Raw genomic sequence first — 22,457 nt, 5'->3', positions numbered from 1 at the left:
TAAAGTGCAGCTTTCGCTCGCCGTCACGCATCAAGCAAGGCACGACGGGAACATATTTTGCCTCGAGAAAACGGTCCATGGTCAAAAGAAAATGTTTTGGCAATGGAGTAATGTAAATATTGATTAGAGACACGGGCGGTCAGAACTAAATCACGAAAGCAAAATGGCCACAGCCGACAGCTTCAATAATTACACTTTGCCGTGTCTTCCGGCGAGACGATTTACGCGTCAACACTGCAGCTCCTTTTTTTCCCCCCGGAAAATTAGTCCTCATGTAACAAAAAAAAAACAACAAAACCCAACCTTGCTTTTGGCTGTAAAACCAAGCCTTTTTTGTCATTCGAGTCGGAAAGATGATGTCTGAGATATGAAGTTAGGATGTACATGCAAGAATTGTTTTTCATTCAGGAAATTCAGTTTGGAAAGTTCGATCGCACTGTGGAACTTGGGGCGGGTATGGACGCTCGCGCTTTGCTGAGATGAATCAGAGGTCGTGGTGTGGACGAAATCTGATAAAGCCTGCTTCTGATGGGTGAACACGGACATGTCACAGTGTGAGATTACAGGCGCTTATTTGAATTTCCTGGGGCAGTAGCTTTGGAGCGGAGGAGAAGCTACCTCTCAGGAAGCTAAGGATCGGACGCGAAGCGAGAATTTTTTTTGGGGGGGAGGAGGGACCCGGAGGGGAGGGGAGTTCTTCAAACACAGACAGGCACGTACTTCGGAGGCTGCCTGACCACCTACAGACTCCGCTTTCTATGAGGTCTGCACTACAGCCACGGGTAAAAGTACCTTGGAGGCAGCTATCTTTACTCCATGGCTAGGGCTCCTGCGGATTATTGATGGAAGTATAACAGATAGCTCATTGATCAGGCCTATTTTTCTCTCTTCTTTTTTCCCTGGAAAATCTTAAAAGCATTTTTGCGGACATCTTTTTTTGTCTGTCTTTCTTCGTGTACCTTAAAGGTGCTTTTTACGTGTTCAATCTCCTTGTTTTGGCGCAAAGTCTCGTTTGTGTGGTTTCTGTTACATAATGTGAAGTCATCGCTAGTAATGGAAAAAATTTGATGTAAGTAATGTATGGCCTCATCTGTTTGGGAAATACAATCCTGTTACTGTTTAGAGACGTTGAACTAAACAAAAATGAATATCAGTTGTACAGCATTTGAAATGACTTGCCATGGAAAAAAGATCGGTAAGCAGGCGACCTGTAACTAGTCCTGTGACCACTGGTCACGTGACAAGTTCACATCAGACGATTCTTATAATAATGCTTTTCAACTTTTCGTGGCTTATGAAGAGGTTTTGTTGAACTGATCAATAATAAGCGTGTACCAACCAAACAAGTAGGCGTTCGCTTCTAGCCTGCAATCAATTTTCACGAAACATAAAATGGACATTAAAGTTCTTGATCTTGTTTTATGTGAAATCAAATTACTGCGAACTGTAAGTCATCATTTTTCGTTCAATTATTTTTTTCTGTCTTCTTTTTTTCTTCTTCCTCTATTTCTATTTTTAAACGTGAAATCGAGACGGAACTAAAAGCCTCCAAGCATCCCTTTATTAAGTTCAGTTCAGAACTCGGCGTCACTCAACGATGCAAGACATCACGCTATCGCTAACAAGCCGGAGACACGAGGCTGGGACATAGAGAAAAACAGAAACTGCTTTTGCAAATCATCTCAAGGTGCTAGATTCCTGGATTAAAAAAAAAAAAAAACCTGCCTAATTTGCTCTTGTGGGTCTTGAGGGTTTCGCTGGCATAATTCTAAAAGTAGTGAACGGTAAAGAGAGGACTTTTTCTTAGTCTTTTTCGCGCTGTTATTCGAATCTCTGCCTTTTTTAATCCCGTGTATATTTTATCAACCGCAGTGAATGAAAAAGAGAAAGACTGTAATATTTGCAGATGTATCTGTCTTTGTCTATTTAAGCATCTATAGGTATGCATGTTCGCAATACACACGAAGTATTCAGTTGAATCTTTCTTCCCCTTGCCTTGACTGTGGGCGAGATGAAATGTTTGCTCTCCGTAACGCTTTTGTTTTACTTGCTGCTGCTGCTGCTGCTGCTGCTGCTGCTGCTGCTGCTGCTGCTGCTTCCGTAGTCGCAGACTACAGAAATGCAGTGACGTACGTCAGCGATTGACCCATGTTCGCCGTGTACGTCACAGAGATTGTCACCTGTTCGAGTGACGCGCATAACTTCTGGCTCTTCTGCAAGCGTTGCCATAGTGACTGGTGTCTGGATTTGTCAAGCCATGTGTTTTCTTATGTGAGGTCTCACCACTGATTGATGTCTGCGGAAGATTCAAAGAACAAAATGCATCCAAGAAAATGTTTTTTCATACGATCCAGCTGAAGGGAGAACGTCTTTACCGAACAACGGAATGGTGCAAAAAAATACCTACAGGCGGCTGCTTGGTTGTTCTTTTCTGATAGTTCTGAACGGATACAGGGTTACTATGGCTTTAAAAACTGTTTTATCAGGCCTTCCGTGGAAGATTAATAAAAAGACCAGACAGACAGATTTTGATAAAGAAGTTCATCACAGACTTAAAACTCAAAACCTAAAGGCTGAGATTAAAATCTGGTTTGTAACTTTCAAGAAAAAAAAAGAGTGGAAATGAGTTGTCAGAGTTGATGGCATAACCTTTCAGGGGTTGATTCTCCCACGGTGACGTGTGTAGGGGTAACATCGGATCCGTAAACATTGTAAGCCATTGCCTATGATTGGGAATGTGGACCTCTGCTGGACCTAATCATTCTTCATCATGACTTGGCGCCATTTTTGCAATGAGTTACGCCATGTAGTCACGTGACCTTCCTTAGCCTGTGCCTGCGGATTTAATTAGTAAAAAAAAAACTTCTTCAAAATCCCGTGGCGAAATGTTTCGATGACAGACTTGCAGAACTTTAGTCTCAATTCTTCTCCGTCTCTTCTTCCTCTTGCGTGCGCGTGCACACACCATTTTGATTGCGTGAATCATCTGCTTCGCGTGCATGTCATTTTTTATTTTCTTGACCCCTAAGGAACTCTCACGTGATTTCTAGAATCTGACGTTGTCCTGTCATGACCTGCACGTCCGAGGGTGCGCTCAAGACAGTCTGGGAGCGAATGACAACATTTACTAGATCAGCCAGACAGGGAGGAAATTTCCGGGTATTGATGAAGAGCAAAGAATTGCATTTAGGAGAATGTGCCTTCCATGTATAGCGCCCATGTACAGGATTCCTCTTCAGAAAGATGCCTGTCAGCTTTCTTCTCACAGACATCCTCGTGGGATGTCCTTCGAACGTCCTCACAAAACTTTGCTTTCGCCTCTTTATTTCCATCAATCAGATTGTTCGTCATTATATCTCGAGGTCTCAGCATCATTCAGTCATTGGTTTGTGGTGTTCTTGTGGACAGTGACGGTGCTTTCTAGAATTAGAAAATTAAATAATACTGGCGTGGTATTGAATATTTTGAGTCAGCAGCAGCGTCTTTTCTAAACCTTTTTCTAGTTAGGTTAGAGTCACACACTTTCGACTGCCGTTCAGTTCATCCCATTCCTTCCACACTCTCGGTTGTTAGCTGTCCTGAGTGATTATATGAATTATGTAATCACTTGAGTTTTGTCATTCAGTTGCTGACATATAACATTTGTTCACATCCATTTAACAGGGGGCGAGGTCTCTTTTTGTCATTATCTCTCTCGCGCGCGTACACGCATTTTAGAGGTCAGAAAGAAGTAGCATAATGGATCTCTCAGTTCGGATATTATATACATAGCTGTTTATTCATCACGAAAGTAAACAGTATACACCCAAATATTTTTTTAGTATTCTTTATTTTTATTTAAATTATCACAATTTTTTTACATTTTTTTTTAATAAATGCGTAAATAATATGAGACAGAAAGATGTTAAAATCAAGAAATGCACTGGGGCTTTTTACTTGTTCAAGCAAGTGCATTTGATAAGATGCTAACTCTTGAGAATAGCCCCGTCTCTCTCTCCTAATGTTCTGCCTGGTTATCTCCCCCTTCGATATTCGTGCAGTAAAGCAAACTTGCAAAGTAGGAGATGGAGATGAAGTGCTACAAGAGATCCTTCATATCTCCTACGAGGACCACATCACCGGTGATGAGATACGAGAGAGAATGAGGCAAACAATTTGACCCTATGAAAGCTTCCTGTCCGTACTGAGTACAGGCAAGCTCAAGTGGTGCGAGCGCATCTTAAGATCATCAGGACTTGCAGAAAGGATTCTGCAAGAGCGGTACAAGGAAGATGGAAAAGAAGATGCAAACAAATAGAGAAATGGGTGAACAACATCCAAGAGTGGACAGGCTTCTCATCTGGCGCATCCCACAGATTGATAGTGATCCGAGAGCGTTCGCGAAAAACGGAAAGATGGCGGTAAAATTGCCGGGTGGCCATACGGTCTACCAGTGCTAAGGAACTGTTGTCGCTGTTGTTGTTGTTGTTGTTGTTGTTGTTGTTGTTGTTGTTGTTGTTGTTGTTGTTGTTGTTGTTGTTGTTGTTGTTGATGAAGGATCTTTTTAAAAAAGTAAATTGCCTTGTTCCATTTATACTGAAGATTTTATGTTACCTTGGTGTCCGGGAACATTAGTTTCTCTTGGCTTATGCGTCTGCTGATGAAAACAACAAGTTGAAGGTCGCGATGATGGAACCACGACAGACATGTCCCCATCGATGAAAATAGCATTAAAATATTTTAAATGTCTTTTCTTAATTTTGTATCATTTTTCGTAGAAAAAACAAAATGTCGTACAAGCAAGCAAACTGCTCGATGTTCTGGAACCTGTTCATTGTTCCCATTCTTTTGGAACCAGCCAAGGCCAGTCTGAATAAAGAGTGAATGTACTCTTTCTTTTTTTGCTCGCTCACTGTCTCGCACTCACACACGCTCCCTCTCTCACACTTTTTAACGGCTTTAGAAAAAGTGAATTTTGAAAAGGGACAAAGCCGGTTTTTTTTTCTCTCTCTCTCTGTCTTCTTTCCTCTTTTCACTGAGTAATTTCACTTCCGTTTTTACTCTCAGAAGATATTTATCAGCTGGTCTTATTATGGAGTCCGTCGGTGTCCCCAGAAATTTCATGGACTGTTGTATTGTAGCGGCGCTTTCAAGGGATCCTGTTCTTCCTGATTAAAAACTCGTTCCGGAGAATGAATGCGGGGGCGGGAGGTGAGAGCTGTTGTCTTGCTGGCCTTGGTGATTGATCAGCCTCATCGCCCTCGCCCTGGTCGCGCTCCCGAGAGGTCAGAGCGTGTGACTGCAATCAGCATCAGCATCAGCATCCCCGGTCACGTGACTGCAGCGTTCCAATCATTAGACCCGGTTCTTCCTTCTGGTTCAAGGATCGAGTGGGAAGCTGGCGTGAATCCTGCTTCCAGAACTGCACTTTTTTATCCCCTCCACTACTCCATGTGATCCCCCTACCCCGAGGAGGGGGATTTGTGTGGTACATCCTCTGGTGTGGGTATCCTGCTTGTGGCGACGTTAGCCAGTGCATTAAGTAATTTTCAGAAAGTTCTCTTGTCATAACTGATTTGAAGAGCAATATCTAGCCCTTAACAAGAAATTTCTTTTCAATTTCCGCTGAAGACCACGATGGAACACATCATATTAACGAGTTGCTGTAATTCCCAGCAGCTTCTTAAACTCCATAGCTGGCATCGAGACCTTTTTTTTTCTTCGCCTTCTTCTGATGTAGATTTTGTTTCCGTTCTGTCAAAATGCATAGCTTCTTTTCGCATCTCCTTTTCCTTCACTTTCTTTGGTTATCATCGATCTCGTTCGTTTCCTCGCACTTCACGCCATCCTTCCTTCCGTCCGTCTCATTCATCATCTTTCTCTCTTTTTTTTTTCTTCTCGTCTTTGTATTTTTCCTGGTGTTCATCCTGCAAGACTCCCCAAACCACGTTCTGAGCAGAGGACCTGCCTTATTATTATGTGACTTCATCTGGAACTTCTGCTAATGCCTTCCTGGCAACTACAAGTTCTGCAAGGATTCGACTGCCACAAAGACCAGCTCTTCTTGAACTCTGCTGGAGGGCTTTCTGTTACAAGTGACGTCAGTCGCTTAGCTGTGAGGGGGATGTGGAGGGCCGAGGAGCTATGTGCGTAAGCCGATCGTTGCTCCTGTGTACAGACTCCCCGGGTATTGCATTTTATTATTTTACCCCATGAGATTCTAGGCACAGCTTCGTCACTACTGAAACAATTGATGTTTGCCTTTGATGATGTTATGCTCTCGACTTCATCATTTTATACACACCCGGTATGTGTGTGAGCACCATACAACTTGTCATATCGGAGATGATTTTTTTCTTCGGTTCAAGGGAGGACGTCTTCAGCTAGGCAGATATGAAACAGTCCCGCGACATATTATATTATTATATAAAATATTCTATTATTATTATAATATTATATTTATCCTCTAATTGCCCTCTGGGATAAATAAAATGTTATCTTATCTTAAAATGCAATTTCATCGCTCTGTCTTGTTTATAATCTCGCGCCGATCAAAACTTTCGAACTAGTGGAGTCATTTCTTGACCGTCATTGCTTTAATTCAGTCGATTTGAAGAAGCTTTAGGCGATTTAAGTGAAGGTAGTCACAGTCTAAGTCATGAAGTTAAGCAGCACTTGGTAGTTCCATCCAGCCAAATCTTGATGATTACAGAGCAGCTCGTGCAGACAAATTTCTCGTCTGGAGACCTCCCGCTGCTACGGGTTAAGAGAGCTGGAGGTGTGTATTCATTAAGCAACTCTCCAGGGTGGCAAAGTTTTCGAAAACTAATCTTCAGGCCCCCCGCCTATAGAAGCACGGGGCACGAACCCCTTAACTCCAGGTCTTCAGTTCACAATTTCCTTTTCATATGTTTGGGTGCAGCTCATTACTTGGGTGTACGTCTCAAATTATGGAAAGAAAACTCTATTCTCGCCCCACACCTTCAATCGCTTTTACAAGATAAAAACCACCATCCTCACCTGGACAAAGGGGAGAGGGCCAGACTGTGGCGTCTTTGTAGCCATGGATAAGTCTCATCATCAGCTGTTCTCAGCTTCCCCAGAGGATGTAACCATGGCGACTTAAGCGTAAACATGTGTTGCGGCTACGTCATAGCTTTGTTCTGTCTGTGCACTGGCGAGAATGTTGATGCTGGAATATCGCGATAAAAGATGGTTGTTAACTCTCAGTTCGGGACCTTTCCTTCCTATGAACTAGGCCCAGTCATCCGAGGGGAAAAACCATGTAGCTGCTTCACTTGTTTCCATCTCGTCAACAACTGCGAGTTTAGGGGTTATGTTCAGTTTTACCGAATAAACACCCTCTAATTTCCTTTTTTATGAAATATTTTAATACGATTAGAAGAAAGCGGAAAATACCAGTCACTTTTGTTCAACAATTTACAATAAAAAATACTCTGTCTGTACAAAAAAAAAATCTTTTGGGAAGGAATTTAGTTAAGAATGTATCTGTAGATTTAGAATTACCATGTACATATTATTAACTTCTGTCTCCACTTAGCGGCTATACACAATGTAAACATTTATTCGTTGTAGCTCAGCTTTGAGCTCTTGGTGGGGAGCAGGTCCCATAGGGTTTTGACATTTTCTAGCGCATTAGAGGAATTACACGCAATGTTTACATAAACAACGCAAGTAGGCGAAAGATGCTGAGCGCTTCCGACTGGTAAAGTAGTCCACCGCTCTCTTGACTGACTTGCTCTCCTTCATCCTCCACAATCGTTCATCGCAAGAACATCGAAAAAAATACCTTATGAGTCCGATAGGCATGTAACCATGACCTCCTCAGACAACGAAGCGTAACAACACGATAAACAGCGAGGCAAAGGAGGTTGCAAGTTGAACTTGAAAAAAAAGAAGAGCTCTGTATTCAAGGGAGGCGATGCGCCCTTAGGTTTACATAATGGAACGCGCTGGTTCGAATTTCGTTGTCCCCATTGGCCAGGCTTCGCATTAAGCCCTGCCCGAAGGAACGTAAAGTATTACTTTGACTTTTTATTTATTTATTTTTACAGCTTTCCTCTTCTTCTGTTTCCGGTAAAGTTTTAAAATAATGGTGTCACGTTCTTATCCACACCACAAAGTAACTTTCACTGATGGTTCAACATTTTGAGAAATCCACATCTGCTGTTTTTTGTTGTTTTTTTTCAAACTCTTCAGAAACTTATTTCCTAAATCTTGATAATGGCAGAAGCCATTCTGATGACATAATATATTTTATTATTATTTTATCTGATTCGCTATCTGCACTTAAAACTCTGGCAACACGACAAACTCTCCAGACATTTACAACCTTCTCTCCTTAAATTACAGTACACATCTCTATCATCTATGTTCGCGGTCCTGATGTGTCCCGTTGCAGTCGATGTGACCTTTTACTGCCAGATCATGCATACAGGCATCCATCCTTTCATGATCTAAGAAGAGCACAAAATCGATGATTTATTTTCCTGAAGCATTTTCTGGCTTTTGACGATATACATCTTCGATATGTCTCCTGTCTTGTTCAGCTATATTATGCACAGAAGGGATAGGTTACCTGATGTTCTTCCTCAGATTGTAAAAAGGCTTTTGTTGACCTTCTACGTCACAGTCCATGGATTGGTCTCGATACTCTCCAGACAGTTCTCTAACCATTGTGTTCTGCTGATTTTTGTTGATGATCTCACTAATCCCTTAAAATAATGAATCGCTTAAGCCGCTCACACTTCGCAGTTCAACATCATTAAAACAGACGTTTTTACTTTGCTATTACATTCCGAGCCACAAACATCATCATCTCTTGCTTCGTTTTTGTGGCCGTTGGTAGGTTTATTTCGGGAAGAGGGTATGTGGGGAGAATGGGGGGATGAATACAACAATTCAGGAGCTGTTATAGTTCTTGGTCGGGTCTTGCTTTGTGAACAACAGAATTTTGTGATCCCCCGTGAAATAAAACCGCTCGCGCACTGACATAGAATGAGCGACGTGCAACTTCCGAGTCTGTACCTTATTTACAGCAAATGATTGCAGAGGGTCAGGTGGAAACACGAGCTTAGTATTTCAAAGCTGTTTCTGGAAAGATCCCTCCTTGTTTGCGCCAAGAGAATCAATCAATGTTTTTCCCCTGTAGGCAATTTAACGCCTTTCCGACAAAACAGCCACCGACCTTCGGAGTTAAAAGGCTGGTGATTTTTCTCTGGCCTGCGAAACACGCGTCTGCAATTTGTGCTTGACCGCTACTAAATCTGGCGAGGAGGACATTTCTAAAGGGTCATCAGCAGCAGGATTTGATCAGCTGGAGTCCTAGGCGGGGTGTGGGGAGCTCACTGCGAATTAACCGCGGGAGGCTTGCGGTGCAAACCAAAGCAACATATCAGTCACTGTCACAGCCTGATGACGGACGGAGTCCGGTGCTAAACCCTGACCAGTCGTTTTAGCAACGTTATAAATGCTGTCCAATTGTTCGGTGACATATTTGCTTCTGGAAAAAGGAAATAGGGAGTTCTTTCTCTCCGTCCGTCCGTCCGTCCGTCCGTCCGTCCTCTTCCCTCTCTTTAAAGCCCTACCATCGCCGGCTCGTGTTCATTGCTTTCTGTTCACCTCCCTTCGTCCAACATTCTGTCATCAGTCGTAAAGAAGTTGTTGTGTGCACCTTGACTTACCGTATTTCATGAGTTTGTTTATCGCCTCAGAGCTACTGGCCATAGGTTGTCATTGTAAATGGCCCTTTGTCAGTTCGGTTGTCTCAAATGATTTGTCATAGTGGTTATGTCCTGTGTGATTGTATGAGCTGAGTTAAAATGGCGGCGTGATGTGACGAAGCGCTTTCTTGCTTGCCACGGTTCGCCTTTAGCCCTCACTGCTCGCTAGCTTTGCTGTTCTCAGAACACGCAAGACTTTCTCTGCCAATACAACAAGCCTGTCTGCAGCAAGTCTTTTACAGTGCCTCCGCGTGGCGACAGAGGTAGACTGGGCAAATGGGACATAAACTGCAAGGAACTCGGAGGAGGCTTGGTCCCCAGATATGTGGGAGACAGGCAGGCCCACTATCTATCTATATATATATAAATGCGAATAAATAAATTCTACACAGCTGAAAATGGAATCTGCGGCATCTGGCGTGAAATTGGAGTGAAAAAGTCCAGCTTCCAAACCACATGATTCATCGGCAGCATCAGTAAATTGAAACCTGAAAATGAAAAGGAAAAAAGTCAGACACTGACCAAAAGCTCAGGAGCTTTCACTTTAAATCAACAACAAAACATTTCACAAGCAACATACGAGCTATAAAAACAGATAGTTATTTGCTGAACTTTAGTTTAAAGATTTCTCCTCAAAACAACCAAAATGCCACAAGCATTATATGAGCAATAAAAACTTAAGATGAATCGCTAAACGTTTCATTTCATGAATGCCTAGAGCACTTTTAAAAAGAGTAAGGACGATTCTGTTTTTTGTTTTTTTTTTTTGGAAGGGATGAAAAGAGAGAACATTGTTGAAATTTCAGATGTCAGACTGTGTAAGGTTAAATAAAAACCTCTTTGGCGTTTCAATTATCTAAGTGCTTTGATTTCGGAGCTGCGGTATCACTGTCAGAACTATAGAACGTGCTCGCTGTCGCTCATGTCAAAGACAATTTCACCATAGCCTGCAGGAAGCACAAATAGAAGGTCCGAAGGGTGTACAGAAATGTCAGAACTTTTGCTTCCTGCTAAATGAAGCGCCAGCAAGTACAAACGATGTGTAACCAATTGTGCCAGTTCCAGATGAATTAAAACCCTTTGATGCTTGCCGTTACGGTTTCCTAGCCGTTCAGCCAGGCTTCAGACTTTGGAGAATAAAGATGGCTGTCTGCATCTACAGCTGATTTATTTTGTAGAAAATCATAAAAGCCAAAACTATGTCACTGACTCGAATGTAACCATCGCTACAGCTCAGAACTTCGTTCTTTGCACCATAAAACAGATCCCTTAACCGCATAAACCTACCAAATATTTTGCCGTTGGGAACACCCTTACCATTTCCCCCTTCCCCGACCTCTCATTCCCCTTCCCACCCGCCGCCAGTTACGTGGTGCAAAGTAAAGGAGAGAATAAAGAGAGAAGCATAGATCATTGATGCTGAAGTGATCCGAGTGTGAAATGCTGATGCCGTCCTCTCAGAAGATGAACTGTAGCATTTTAGAAGCTGGACTTTGATGGAGGCAGAAGTCCCAGCACAGCGATTTGGCCTGGTGACTCCCATTGCGAGTGTTTGCGATTCACTTGGCCAGAGGCAAAGGAATTTAGAAATGGAATAGCATCGCGTGACAGCGTGCCTAGCTTCTTTTGGCAGAGAGTGATGGCAATACCTACACTGCAATCTGTAGACAACATCCCCCGACACTCGCTGTATCCAACCAGTCTGGCGCTCAGTTGCTGCAAATTTTGTTGCACGGTTTTTGTTGGTTATTTTTTTAGGTTTTTAAAACTAGCGTTTCGATTTCACGTGTGTTTACCGCATATCTCGACTGTTTGTTACGTGTATGTGTGTGCTTCATAAATGTGTTTCCTGTTTGTGTTTCACGTGTGCGTTTCACGTTTGTGTTTCACATATGTACTTCACCTGTGTTTCATGTGTGGGCTTTGAGTTAGTGTATCTTTTTCGTAAAATGAGTGCCAAATGAGACAATTGTAAATTGAGCACTTCGAGTACACGTACGAAATGTCACTTTTAGGATTGAATGGAATGGGCATTGGAATGGTACAGGATGTTGCTCAGTGTCAGAATAATCTTGGTTAGAATTAATACCGCAGCTGTTTGTTTCTTTGCTCATCGTCATTTTCTTAATTTAACGTTCAGAAAGGATCCTAAACTTTAAACATTGACGGATCACGAATAATTTGCGAGATTTATTAAGTTCGGTTGCAGAAATTCACAACGTACTGGCATTAATAGCTTTTTTCGTTTCTCAATTTAAATTTAATCAAACTCACACCGATAGACTTTGTCGCAGTAAGCGTAATACGTCTTTTTATGAACTTATCCATTTAACTTTAATATTCTTTGCTGTCGTTCCTCCTTTTATAATGGACTTAGTTTAATCTTAAGAGCAATTCTTCAGAAGTTTCAATTATCATGTGCGGAATTGGACAGCTCCTTCATTTTGTTCTGGACAATTGATAAAACGGTTCTCAGTGAAGAGAAGAAGGTACTGAAGTTTGACACTTTCGCACAAATATGTGCGCGCTTGTAAGATAGAATTTGTATGTGTGTGGCTGTGTGTGTGGCTGTATGTGTGATTGTGTGTATGGCTGTGTGTGTGGCTGTGTGTGTGTGGCTGTGTGTGTGACTGTGTGTTTGACTGTGTGTGTGGCTGTGTGTGTGTGGCTGTGTGTGTGTGGCTGTGTGTGTGACTGTGTGTTTGACTGTGTGTGTGGCTGTGTGTGTGTGACTATGTGTGTGACTGTGTGTGTGGCTGTGTGTGTGGCTGTGTGTGTGGCTGTGTGTGCAGTTTGCTTTGGGAGAAGGAGAAATAACTTCCCTCATCATTCTGCGCCAGTAGATTCGTTTCCATCGTCAACTTGTTCATTTTCCTGTCGTCTGATCCAGTCCTCACTCTCGTCCTTTCTTGTCCTTTGATTCCAAGTTTTTAGAGTTCTCTGTTATTTGTCTTCGTGTTTTTTCCCCTTTAATTCTGTTGCCTTTGAAGTCCAGAACAAGTCTGGGAAAAGCTGGCATTCCCCCCTAGGTGAAAGCACGGTGCATCCACTTAAGTATAACGTCTTTTAAAAAGTCTAGTTGTAGCAATTTCTCTTCTTATGACTGGTTAGAACTCAGTGCAAAATACCATTTTCCAAAGTCCGGGTGAATAACAACCTTTACGTTCTCAGGATGCAAGCTTACAAATATTACTATGCACAGAGTATGTTGTGTGTCCACGGATAGATACACCCACTTAACTAATAGTCCATCTTTCTTATTGACTAAAAACTTGTCTACGTAATCGTTTCTATCTGCAGTCCTGATGTCTGTGATTTTTTTGTATCTCTTTAGGCCACATGACTTTATTGTTAGCAAAATACTGTCAAAGCCATGATAGAAAGGCCGGCGAGGGAATAATTCGTTTGAATGAAAGAGCAGAGGTTGGCCCAGAGATGATAAAAGCGATTTCGTAACTTCAAAAATCGACAGTTAATGTCGTATTTTCCCCCCGTGCCATTGGAAGAGAAATGAAAAACGGGTTATACACTACAAATGAATAAATAAATCCATGAGATCTACTGATAGTGCACAGAGGGTTCGACCTCTGGGAATATGACCGCTCGTTGTCGCCCCAGCATCTATCAATAACGAATGCTTTAATAAATGTCCATTCTTGATGGACCCAGTTTCCCTGAAAGGTTTTATCGCATCGGCCTAGACAACCTTATCTACTTTAATGGCAAGCGATTAAGTGGATTGACTTTTGATAAATTCACAACTGCAAAATGGAATTGGGAAGACATCGGGAAGTCTTGCAAAATTTCCAACCAGCAAAAGTAGTTTCACGTTGCTGGTTGGAGAAATGTACCTTTCTAGTGTAGTTGTATCGTTTCATAACATCACAATATTTAGATAACCCCATTTTGGCTTTGAAGATACCCGTGGTGCTGATGCTGCTCGATGACCATGGTTCCCATACTCGATCTGTAGAAGCTACGTGGAACTACCCTCACCACGGACCTTTGATGTAGGTCCGCGACCCTCATTGTCAACAGAGTGCATCCACAAAGTGTTTGGCCGACAGTTCCCTTTTGAAATGGACTAGAGAGGTCTATTCTTGGACAAATGATGCAAGGGTGTTGTTCTGGTTAGAAGGTTCTGGTCAGGAGTGGGGATGGCCATAAATGGAACAACACTCAGACCTGTGCAACGTCGAGAAAATAATTTGTTTTTATTGACATTTCAGATTAATTTTCACTTCTAAGATGTTAGCTTTCCTTTTTTAAATTTCATCTTACATGTTGTTCCATATTACATGTCATTGTTTTATATTAGTACTTATCTAATATGAAACATTGTTTAAATATAAATTTATAAATGTCGATTTCTTGCCAGGTCTGCTAGTTGTGTGCTTGACATCCATTAAATAGCAAATATAAATGCATTTGTATTTCTTCCCAAAAGTATTTGAGATGAAGTGCTCCGTATTTAGTATGGGGCAGTCCGGTAACACAACGGCTAGCGGTTGTCACCAATACAAGGAGTCACTGCGCTGGGTTCAGATGTCGTCTCCCGCACTGTTATTAATTTTCTCTTCATCTCATCTTGTTCTGCTGTGGTATAGCCTTGGTTGCTGGCTTGGCTTTAAACACCAATTCTTCCCTACCCCGGTCTGTATACAAATACTGTCAGACGGTCCATGCTCTTTCCTCAGAGCAAGCGGTCACATTGCATAAACTAATTAAGCTAGGACTTTATATTTGCTTCAAAGCTTAGTCTGTTGTATTGTGACCAGTGTTTGTTATAATTGCATTAGCATGATGCTGCCGGAGTTTATAAGCGGTTTTACAATATTTACATTTGGAGTGTATTTACGTGCTGTGATCTCTTCAATAACCAAGCTGGTGAGCTCTTTCCCACGACGGTGGGTGCACGCCAAGGATTCAGATTAATCCAAAGAGGTTGGCTGCTCTTTTTTCAATATTTCACCTTACATATTGCTTCATATTTCATGTTTATATTAACAGCTATCTAATATGAAACACTGCTGCTTAACGATGTTTAATGGTTCAACATCTGGAGAAAATAATGCGTGATACATTCCAGGACCATCACACCTCCGTGTTGATCGTTCGTACGATTGGTCATGCCGCGCCAGTTACGGGATGAAATGAAATAAATCTCTGGACATAAATTAAAAAATCATCCAGAGGAGAAAGTAACAAACACTATATGATCTTTCTATATTAACCCTTCCGAGCTAACATGACATGCTTGTTTGATACGAAATATGTTCATATTTATTAAGTATTGCTATATTTCTAGGGTGGCGGAATGGCACTAATACAAAACCATTTTAAAAATACTTGGGAGCCTAAACATTTGTTACAGAATCAAAAAAACCTTCCTAATGCTGTTGTGAACATGACGACTGTTAAAGGTACAAAATGCAGCGACGGGGTTACAGCATTTAGTTGACAAAAGCTTCATTTTTAAATTCTGTTGTCTGATTGTTCACGTTTTTTTCTGTCTAGCTTTACGGTCTTGTTTTTCCCTTGTTTGCGGGCTGGCTTTAAGATTGCCATTTCTTTGCAGACGCAAGGCTTTTGTCTTTTAAGAGCTCAGTGATTGGCATTCTCAGCCCGCCGCCTCGCGTGCCTCCCTGTTGTTGCGGGAAATAACACAAATAACATTGGCACGGGACACGAGAAAGGACTTTGTCCCAAAATAACACCCTGCCCTACAATGAAAAGATGGTGGGGAAGATATACAGCAAGCCTTCATATTGCAGGAGGAATTAGAACTTCGTGAAACTAGAACACACACAAAATTTCTCTTTTTCTCTCTTTCTATAGCTCTCTCTCTCTCTCTCTTTCTCTCTCTTTTTCTCTCTTTCTCTCTCTCTCCACTTTTCTTCATCCTCCCTCCCTCTCTCTCTCTTGACTATTGATTTTCTTATTATTCTCTCTTGACGTATAATCTATATGTGCGCTTAGTAAACAAAATCTTGCTTGGAATGCTTGCCGAACGCGACAAGGCAACATGAGTTCCTTTACGAGTAGAGAAAGGGCAGCAAAAGGATATTAGCTGTTTATTGATTCACATGAAGATGGTGAAAACTCTTTTTTGCACAAACACTTGAGAAATGCTAAAAGAAAACGCAATTATTTATTCATTTGTGTAATAGCGACAAATTGTTCGTGCAGCATTTTTTTTTTTTTACAATTCTCTTCTCGCTGTAAAAGGTAATCGCAATTAATATCTTTCTCTCTTTTTTTTCTTTCTCTCTCTCCTTCCCTTCTTCTGTGTCTGTCTTCTACTGCTGTCTTGTCTTATATGTCTAGGTTATTTTAATTTAAAAGATACATATATATAATCTAGTTGTTGAAATCAGACCTTTCGCTCCGTTGATACCAGAAGTGCCCGGAGCTTCAGTGGTCGCCCATTTCTCTATCATTCGCGATTAATAGCTGTCAAGAGTTAGTGAAGGGCTGGAGTAAGGACTGAAAGTATGAATTTTTTTGCAATTAGGACCGATGTTTGTATTTCTGTGACCAACGGCCTGGAAAGCCCAGACAATCAATCTTGGGCAGATGGCAGAAGAAAAGTGTTAACCGCAGCTGGTCCTACCCCTACCACCTCCCAAACACCTCCACCACCTTCCCTCGATAGGAGTGACGAGAAACTTCATCACTTTCTAATTACTACCCCCGACTACGATTCCCTGAGGCTGTTGGTTCATTTATAGTAAATTAAACTGTAAATTTTAAATGAGCAAAGTTTGTGGACGTTTCTGAAGGCTTTTAGTCTTGTGTGGCGACTTAATCACGTGCCAAGAGAACAGGGAGATAAATAAACATATGTCTCCATTTCATAAATCATAATATTATACAATATACAGTAAGAGTCCACACAAAGATTGAGAATAAACTGCGATCACGGAAGAGACCCATTTGTTGGTAACATCACCCGATGCCCTTGTTCTCGTAAACACAGCCGACCTTCAGTTGACCCTCGAAAATCCGATAAATGAAAAAAAAAAGAGAGAGAGAGAGAATTTCCGAAGATCTTGAATACAATTACAGCACGAACAGGAGAAAAACAGATATTAGTTACCCATTAATAAGTCACAGTGTCGTTTTCAAATAAAAAAAAAGCGATGTACTTGCGAATCAGATGTAATCAAAGGAGAAGTGAGAATCTCTTGTGTTGGATGTTTGTTTGTGCCAACGGTGCCAGCTGACACCACATGTAACTCCGTGCTGACACTCTATAGTTCCAAATTAACTCTAGAATAATTTAAGTTTGTGGTTTGTGTGTCGTAAAACCTTGTCAGTTCACATAAACACAATGTTCAAGAAGGTGAAGTTCGCTGTCTCCTAAACACCTGCGGCCTCAGATGATTGTGCACCTACTGACCTCTGTGTCTTCTGTAAATATTTGCAGTTCACGCGAGAGCGTGTGCAGGAGGTGGAGGCCATGTCCGGGAGGAAAGTGGTTATCGCGTGCGACGGGTCAACAGGTCAGGCGGCCAGGTTACTGGGCCTCAGCGACGAGTTCCTGCAAACAACGTGTCGTGCATACGGCGCCATCGCCTCAATGGACAGGAATGACCAGTGTTCAGTCCCCATGCCGGAGAGACGGGTGAGTCCTCGACAGTAGAGAGGAGGTGGGGACGGGGAGGGAGAGAAACGCAGACAGAGAGACAGAGACAGAAAGGTCAGGTGGGAGGGAAAGACGGGAGGTATATATATAAACTGGTGTGCTGTCCGCCATTAGTTAATTACGTAGAGGAAAGGGGTGTCACTACCTTGATTGGATGAAGATGGGTAGGCGGCTTTCATTAAGGTGTTTTGCGGTTGGACCTGGTAGAAGTAGTTGACATGCCTGTTGAAAGTGGGTGAGTAGGTTAAAGAATGTGCGTGGTGGGGATGTGTGTTTTGTGTTATATATATATTGTGTTTAATGATATTTATATATTGTGTTTGTAATATAGGCATCATCTTTAAAAGCGCGCTATGATCTCCCTGTCTTGGACTAGGTGCACGGCCTTGTGTTTGATCTCTCAGCCTACGGCATCGACACCAGCGAGATGACAGACGCCGCTGGCTTCACACTCAAACTGTACGGCAGCTCCCGGCACCGCTGCATGTGTCTGGCCATCCCCAAGAGCGAGTCCCTTCTAGTCAAGAACATGAGGCTCATCCTGGACCGCTCGGTGAAGTGCTTTCGCTACTCGCCCTCATGCTTACATCTGTTAACTCCTGGGCACAGAACTCAGATTTATTCACCTCTCAGCACAGAACACGCAGACTTATTCACTTCTCAGTTTGGCACTCATAGCTACTTGACATCTTGATTTTAGCAAGCTCTCACTATAGTCGCAGCTGCCCCTCTACTCATGGTTTAAAACTAAGTGACCTCGAAGGATGATGATATCCTATGCTATTGTTCCTGGCTGCTGAAAGTAACGAGGGCAAAGTGTATTAACGTCATTTAGTAATGCGCCTTTTAAGTTTTTCTGCCGTCCTTAGTTCCTTTTAGAAAGGTACCATTCAATTAGCTTCTTAGTAAGTTACAAAGATGAGTCCTCGATAAGAAGCTGGTAGTATGGGCATTTTGGCGCTTCGGGAGTTCTGACAATGCACGTTGGCCTGGATTGTCCTCAAGCTCACCATCTTCGCCTGGATGATAATTGGGGAGTAAGGCTGACTGCCACGCAGACATTAGGCTGATGGACAAGGAGTGTGCTCATCAGGGTTCGAGGAAGCCTTTCTGTCTGGCAGATTTGTTCCGGCGGAAATTGCTGCCCCTGTTGTGTGTGGTCAGAGAGCCATTTACCAGGACATGAGCTCCAGCACTGCGGTTACGGGGTTATGTGTCCTTTAATGGGAAAGGGGAGATAATTTGAAAGCTTGGGGCCGAACGTGCAGAGAATTTTTGTCCTCGTGACTCGATCCCATTCTTGTGCTTTATTTTATTTTTTGCACTTACCTGTGTAAAGGTCACCGGGATTCCAAGTTACGAGCATCAAATATTTAAAGACCCATCTGGGTTCCCCCCCCCCCCTTTTTTTTTTGCAGATATTGATAGACATAAAATATATCTAATCTGTAAAGTGCAGCGTTTTACGGGGAGATGCTTATTAAAATATCCGCTTGCAAAGTTCGAGTTTTGCACCTGAAATCAATGCGAGGCGCAAATCCCGCAGGACAGCATTGTCATGTCACTCTAGTGTTATTTAGTCCGCTGTGGCTGTTATTTGCTATTCCATCGAACATTTTTCACTTTTTGTCTCCTCAGCACAGCAATAGTTCAGTGACAAAAGTCGACGCATTCTTATTGCCTCGAAACCATTGAATTCAATGTATGAAATATATTAAATATTTCTGAAATGACTTTGAGAAACCAAAGCATCGCAACAAGCAGGAAATGTAAATAAATGCACCATCTCCCCAGTGATGTTGGGCAAGAGATGTTTGACTAGATGCTGGTACAAAGCTTAATAGTTTTTCTTTTGGATTGAGCTTGGGTCACGGAGTGATCGTTTATCGAGCGGTAATATTTTTAATTTGTTCTAATTATCGATGGTATTTGACTGAAAAGCAGCATTCAACATTCGTTTCTGGGTTGGTTTTTTTTTTTCTCTCTCTCTTACATTTGCAGCTCTTCGCTGATTTTATCGTCTGTGGAGGGTCTTCCAGTTCGGTGGAGTTAAGCTCGTTCAAATCAGTAATGGACATGCGCGTTGTCAATGTAGCGAAAACGATTTCATGCACGTGTGATAAGTACGTTGTTACAGGTTTTGCATGTCTGGGTTTTGGATGTTCCTCCACTTCTCTCTCTCTCACACACACACACCTTTTTTATTTTTTACTTGCACCATTGTCGACTGACCTGCGCAAGATGACAAAACGAAGTGGTTCAGCGAGCAAAAAGAAAATATTCCCGTTCCAACAACCAGTGACCTGTGACAAAGTCTCAATATGAGCTGAAAAAGCTTCGTCTTCTTCTACAGAGTTTTTCTCCGATGCATTGTGCCAATGTTGCGTGACTGAGTTTTGATGCATTATAGATGCTGCAACTAATAGGACGCGCAACATTTACGCCATAGCTACCCTAGCAGTACAGAATGCCAAACACATGTGAGTCCGATTTTAAAGCGCATGGGACCTATCTACTTTAATGATTGGATCCATCTGCTCTCGACATTCTGTTCCGCTAGTATAGGAAATAAAGCTGAAATAGTCTGCATTCAACAACAGCACAATAATTTCCCAACACTTGTGTTTTCGACATCCGACAGTCTTTGAGCCTCAGTTGTCAGACGCGCTTGCTCAGTCCGAGTGTAAGACACAGGCGACTGTTCTCTACACCAAACTGACGTCAGTCGTTGTACTCCAGCCGTGGCGGCTTCTGAACCTGGTGAGCCGGGGCGCTTGTTTAAACATAAAATATAGCAAAACCCGGTTTTCTTTTTGAGATTCTGAGTCCGAGGCATTAATTTATGCTCATCTCTGGGTATATAGAGCGCAGCATGCTTTTGCATTCAGTTGGTTCTTAAGTTCTAGGACAGTCAGTAATACAGGGATATAAATGTCCCAGCAGCTCGATCATGAAAAAACATTTGTTTGGAAACATCGACACTCGACCATTCTGATCAATTCGAGAGCTGAGCTTTTCATAAGAATAATGTAAATGAATTTAATTGGTTTAGGCGCTCACCTATTTCTAGCTACCTTCTATAATTCTTAGCATTTTATATAACAGCTTATGTTAAAAGGTGGGTTTGTTTCCGGATATCTGTTATCCACACCAATCGTAAATTGTCCATCTCGTCCATTGTTAGTTTTGCTTTGTTTCCGCTTTTACTCCCGTCGCTACATCAGCTGCTTTAATGACCGCTTTATGTTTCAGTATTGTTGATATCGTCTACCTAATCGTGCGTGATGAATGGCTCATTCAGACCACGCATGCCACTTTCATGCTTAGCAATAGGTTTTTGTTTTTATTTAATTGTTGTTCTTACTTTTTTCTCACTTTTAGCACTAGAGACTTTCTTGATAACATGGTAACCATACGGTATACAGGTGCATATCTACATGGGTTAAAAAAAAAAAAATACCGAGATCGTGAACACAGCACCAGAACAAGTCTTTACTGCTTGAAATCAAAGAGCCAAATTAATGACTCACTTTTTGTTTCATTCCCGAAGCACATGTAAGCGTAGCGTCTCATCAGGTTTTAGTACGATAGTTGTAGGGCCAGAGCTTAGAAAAAAAAAACAAGCAGAGTTCTCTCGAAATTATTTGTTGAGGACCGAAATATATTTGAGCACGGAGCAGTTCGAGCGCCGAAGTAACACTGTATATTCCTCTCTTTTGGGGAAGAGGCGGGGAATGGAAAGTGAGGTGGAAAGTATGTGTTCGTGCATGTGTGAATGTGTGTTCGTGCGATCGTACTCATGTGTGTTCACCGCATGGTCCTTTTTTTTTTTTTTTTTTTTGGGGGGGGGGTTGCTTTGGCAGAGGGGTGAACGGAGAAGAGGACTGGAAATTGTGTCCATGTGCGTGTTCGCGTTCCCACGAGAGCGAATCTCTGCGGATAATCTAACTTCATACTCAAATAATGGACACTCACAAATACCCTTAAATAAATTCCACAAATAACCGCAAATTCCTCCTGCAACTGCTCTTGCTGCGTGTTGGCCAATTCTTGTTTTTCCACACTGCTGCTCATATTCCCGCACTGAGCCCGAACAAGCAAAATGCAAATCCCTTGCCCAAAAAAATCCAAAAATAAATAAAAATAGAGAGAGAGAGGTAAAAAAGGTTGCTTGCACGAGCAGGCTGCAGGATCCCGGATGTAATAACCGTTGGTGCTTTCTGCTCGCAGATGATGCGCAATATCTTCATCAAGTGCTTCAACACGTGCCGCACAAAGAGTGAGGGCGAGCTGAGCGACACGTGGGCCTGCGACACATGCGTTTCTCGCCCCGTCTGTTCGACATCAAACTCTTCCAGCGCATGGAACAGTCGCCTACTTCGAGGACGCCGACATGTTCGTGCTGGCGGAGGGCGAGGCCAACCGCTGCTACAACTTTCAGACAGGTTGGGCTTCCAGCAAAGTCTTCTATAGCTCCAGTCGCACGTGATTAGATTCCCTACACGACAAAGCCCCAGTCTGTTAGCTTCAGTCAAACGTTCTTCGAGTATTCAAGCTTGTTTATTTAGTGCGCGTGACAATAATACAAGATTAGCGGTAAACAAGGAGAAGCTTGTTTCCAGAATTCTCACTTTTTTTCCTTCTGTGTTGACACGTGACAAAAAACTGCGCAAAACAACAACAAATATATTCCTGCGTTGTCAGTTTTCATTTATTTACAGATACAAGGTTCACAAGGGTATCCATCGGTAATTTTGTTTATCGCCTCCGTTAACGAGATTTCTCCACTTATCTCTCAAGAGGGAGCGATTGCATAAGTTGCTTTACGACAAATGCATGTTTCCCAGCATCCTCGCTCTCATCACATTGTTTGAGAGAGAAAACAACAGCATGTTCGTGGTGGAGGGATGGGGGAAGTTGTGAGCAAAAACAGATATTCGGATATTCAAGCACTGAACCTTCGGCTGATGCACACCGGATGATGGTTTAAGAAAAAAAAAAAATAAAGCATTAATGAACTAGGGAAGGCAGGATGCACATATAAGGACAGTAAAGGTTGGGATTAAAAAAATTAGGACTCTTCAGGA

The 22,457-nt window shown here is 42.3% G+C and overlaps 1 protein-coding gene across 6 annotated transcripts in view; it reads left to right on the top strand.

Moving 5' to 3' along the window:
- LOC112576885 overlaps window positions 1–22,457 on the top strand; it is a 47,345-nt gene that overhangs the window by 20,585 nt on the left and 4,303 nt on the right. For all 6 annotated transcript variants that reach the window (XM_025259704.1, XM_025259705.1, XM_025259709.1 and 3 more), the window contains 3 exons: window positions 17,152–17,349; window positions 17,747–17,923; window positions 21,601–21,815. In XM_025259704.1, coding sequence (XP_025115489.1) covers window positions 17,152–17,349; window positions 17,747–17,923; window positions 21,601–21,815 — 590 coding nt within the window. The remainder of the gene's footprint in view (window positions 1–17,151; window positions 17,350–17,746; window positions 17,924–21,600; window positions 21,816–22,457) is intronic.

This window comes from Pomacea canaliculata, linkage group LG12 (assembly GCF_003073045.1).
Source record: "Pomacea canaliculata isolate SZHN2017 linkage group LG12, ASM307304v1, whole genome shotgun sequence".
NCBI classification, from domain to species: domain Eukaryota; kingdom Metazoa; phylum Mollusca; class Gastropoda; order Architaenioglossa; family Ampullariidae; genus Pomacea; species Pomacea canaliculata.
The sequence above is the reverse complement of the archived record's forward strand: the minus strand, read 5'-3'. Positions and strand labels throughout refer to the sequence as shown.